Consider the following 2710-nt stretch of genomic DNA (forward strand, 5'->3'; position numbering starts at 1 on the left):
TCCTCTCTCTCTCACTCTCTCTCTCTCCTCCTCTCTCCTCCCTCCTCTCTCTCTCTCTCTCTCTCTCGCTCTATCTCTCTCTGCATCAGCGGAGGCGGGAATATTGATCGGCGGCGGCGGCGAGCGGCCATCTTTGATTGCGCGCAGCCATTCTCGCTGCGGTCGACGTCGACTCCGGTTGCCGAAAACATATTGTGCGTGTAGATCGCGTCCGTGTTAGGGTAGCATGTGATAGGTGAGAGTGAGCCGCCGTGCTGGTGCTCCCGCTACACGAGGCGAGGGTGCGCAGGTGAGTGGTGCGGCCCTCCCGCCCGCCGGCGAGCGGCCAGGTAGGAGAGATCGGCGTGTGACGTGGGGAGAATGTTTGTGTGTATGTGCGTGCGTGCGTGCGTGCGTTCGTGCGTGCGTGTGTGTGTCTGTGTGTGTGTGTGTGTCTGTGTGTGTGCGTGTGTGTGTATGTGTGTGTGTGTGTGTGTGTGTTGTGTGTTGTGTGTGTGTGCGCGCGTTCGCTGCGTCGTGCGATGGCGTGTGTCTGTCTGCCGTGTGTGTGTGCGTGCGCGTGCGTGCATGTGTGAGTGTGTAATTTCCTAGATGCGGTGGGTTTCTGGTCGATGTGTGACGTCAGCAGTTGTCGAGTTGTGACCGGTCGGGTGACATATGGGAAGTGCAAACATATACTGTCATCTGTTTCTCCGTGGTCAACGTCCCATGTCGCTGCAACGACACGTCGTCACGTGTGTTCACCGTCACGTCTGCGTGTTTATTCGTTTGTGACTTGATTTATAGTCATTCTAGTATAATTTAAGTAGATATATCGACCCGCATATCCGAATGTTTCAACCGTACACTAGCAACCATGCGTTGACACTCTATTAGATGCATGTCTCATAACTACATGCTAACGTTTTATACATAGCCTAGCTTGCGTATTTCAGATGGAGAGCTTAGGCATGACTACATGCTAACGTTTTATACATAGCCTAGCTTGCGTATTTCAGATGGAGAGCCTAAGCGAGATCAATAGGTCATCACCACACGGGTCATATATATATATATATATATATATATGTTCTGGCCATCTTGCTGCATCTATGCTCGGGCACTCCTGTGTAATAACACAGTCAGTAACATTCATGTTGTACGCTACACGCAATGTTGAATATAAGACGCTGATGTTGACGGTGGGTGTTCTTTACTTGGCAGGCGTAACTGAAACTTAAGCGAGAACCAGGTGACCGGTTGGGTTCCTGAGAGCACAACAAGCAACATGTCGTCGGTGAAGGTGGCCGTTCGCGTGCGGCCGTTCAACAAGCGCGAGATAGAACACCAGTGCAAGTGTATCATTGCCATGCAAGGAGAAACAACAAGTAAGTGTATATGTGTCATTGTCATGCAGGGTGAAACAACAAGTGTGTCATTGCCATGCAAAAATATATGGCAAGTTGGTTTTTATTGCCACACAGCAAAAAATGGCAAGTTAGTTATCATTGCCATGCAGGGAGAAAATACATGTAAGTTGACATTGCCATGCATGAAGAAAAGACAAGTTGGTTTTCATTGCCATGCTGGGGGAAGTGTCAAGTTAATTGTCATTGCCACACAGTGAAAAATGGCAAGTTAGTTGCCATTGCCATGCAGCGAAAATGGCAAGTTAGTCATTATTCAGGGGTTACAAAACTATTATACAAGAGTCACCAAACCATGATGCGTAGGCTGTGAGCCAGGTCACCAAGTGTTTACACAGAAGTCACCAAGTCATTGTGAAGTGGCCCACGTCGTCAAGCCGTATATATAGAAGTCACAAAGCCATTATGTAGGTGTCCTGCTGACGACCCGTGTCACAGAGCCAATGTACAGGAGTCCCCAAACAATTATGCAGGCGTTAGAGACCTGGATCAATGGATTATTCCGCGTGGGTCCCGGGCTGGGTTGCTAAGCCCTGCTACTTGGGTTACAAATGTTCTCTAGTTACTGTCCGTAAGTCTCCACTGTTATCAGTCCTTCATAGCCGTATCTCACAGAGCTTAGTATGTAGATGCGGGATCAGAATTCCAGATGCAGCTGAGAGAAATTGAATCCCGCTGGTCCAATGCAAAATTCGGCATCTATGTTAATGTCTTTCGATGTCTCTATATATCTTCACGGACAAAAGGATGGGAGTATATAGTCCAGGCATTTCGTGAAAAAAATGGGGTCAACCTCGGACAAATTGCAACAGAAAGTCTGTCAACTGTTTTATACCCAGAAATATGTGCTCTATAACATATCAAAACTCTTAAGGAATCTTGGTGGTGGAAGGTTCCATGGCGGCCATTTTTCAAAATGTCAAAATGGCCGCCATACAACTGATATTTCCCTATACCTCCGCTTCTAAATAACATAGAGCTTTGATTTTAAGTGCTAAACATACATTTTCAGGGACAAGGAATCCAATGACACACATTTCAATAAGCTAAACCTGACCAAAAAGCCGAAATGGCAGCCAAAACCACATGTCATGGTGCCTGTCACACAACGTGCATCTATTCCACACTGAAGTTCGTGTGTGAGCATGCTCGTCGCCATGGTGTTACGCCCATCATCACCTTTGACCAACCACTATGGTGGAGAGCCCTCATGATCATAAAGACTGAGCCCACAAGAAGTGTCTTGAATGACATAGGCTTGCGCTTGGGGGTTTCCACACAGAAATGAGTTTCTTGGTAAGCAT

The 2710-nt window shown here is 47.5% G+C and overlaps 1 protein-coding gene across 1 annotated transcript in view; it reads left to right on the plus strand.

Annotated features, from left to right (window-relative positions):
* Positions 1-2710, plus strand: part of LOC106811327 (kinesin-like protein unc-104) — a gene marked incomplete in the record, with an annotated part of 116841 nt that overhangs the window by 21860 nt on the left and 92271 nt on the right. Inside the window, 1 exon segment of the mRNA XM_014814907.1 lies at positions 1204-1367. Coding sequence (XP_014670393.1) covers positions 1268-1367 — 100 coding nt within the window.

The sequence above is a fragment of the Priapulus caudatus genome, unplaced genomic scaffold, assembly GCF_000485595.1.
Source record: "Priapulus caudatus unplaced genomic scaffold, Priapulus_caudatus-5.0.1 Scaffold528, whole genome shotgun sequence".
Taxonomy (NCBI): domain Eukaryota; kingdom Metazoa; phylum Priapulida; class Priapulimorpha; order Priapulimorphida; family Priapulidae; genus Priapulus; species Priapulus caudatus.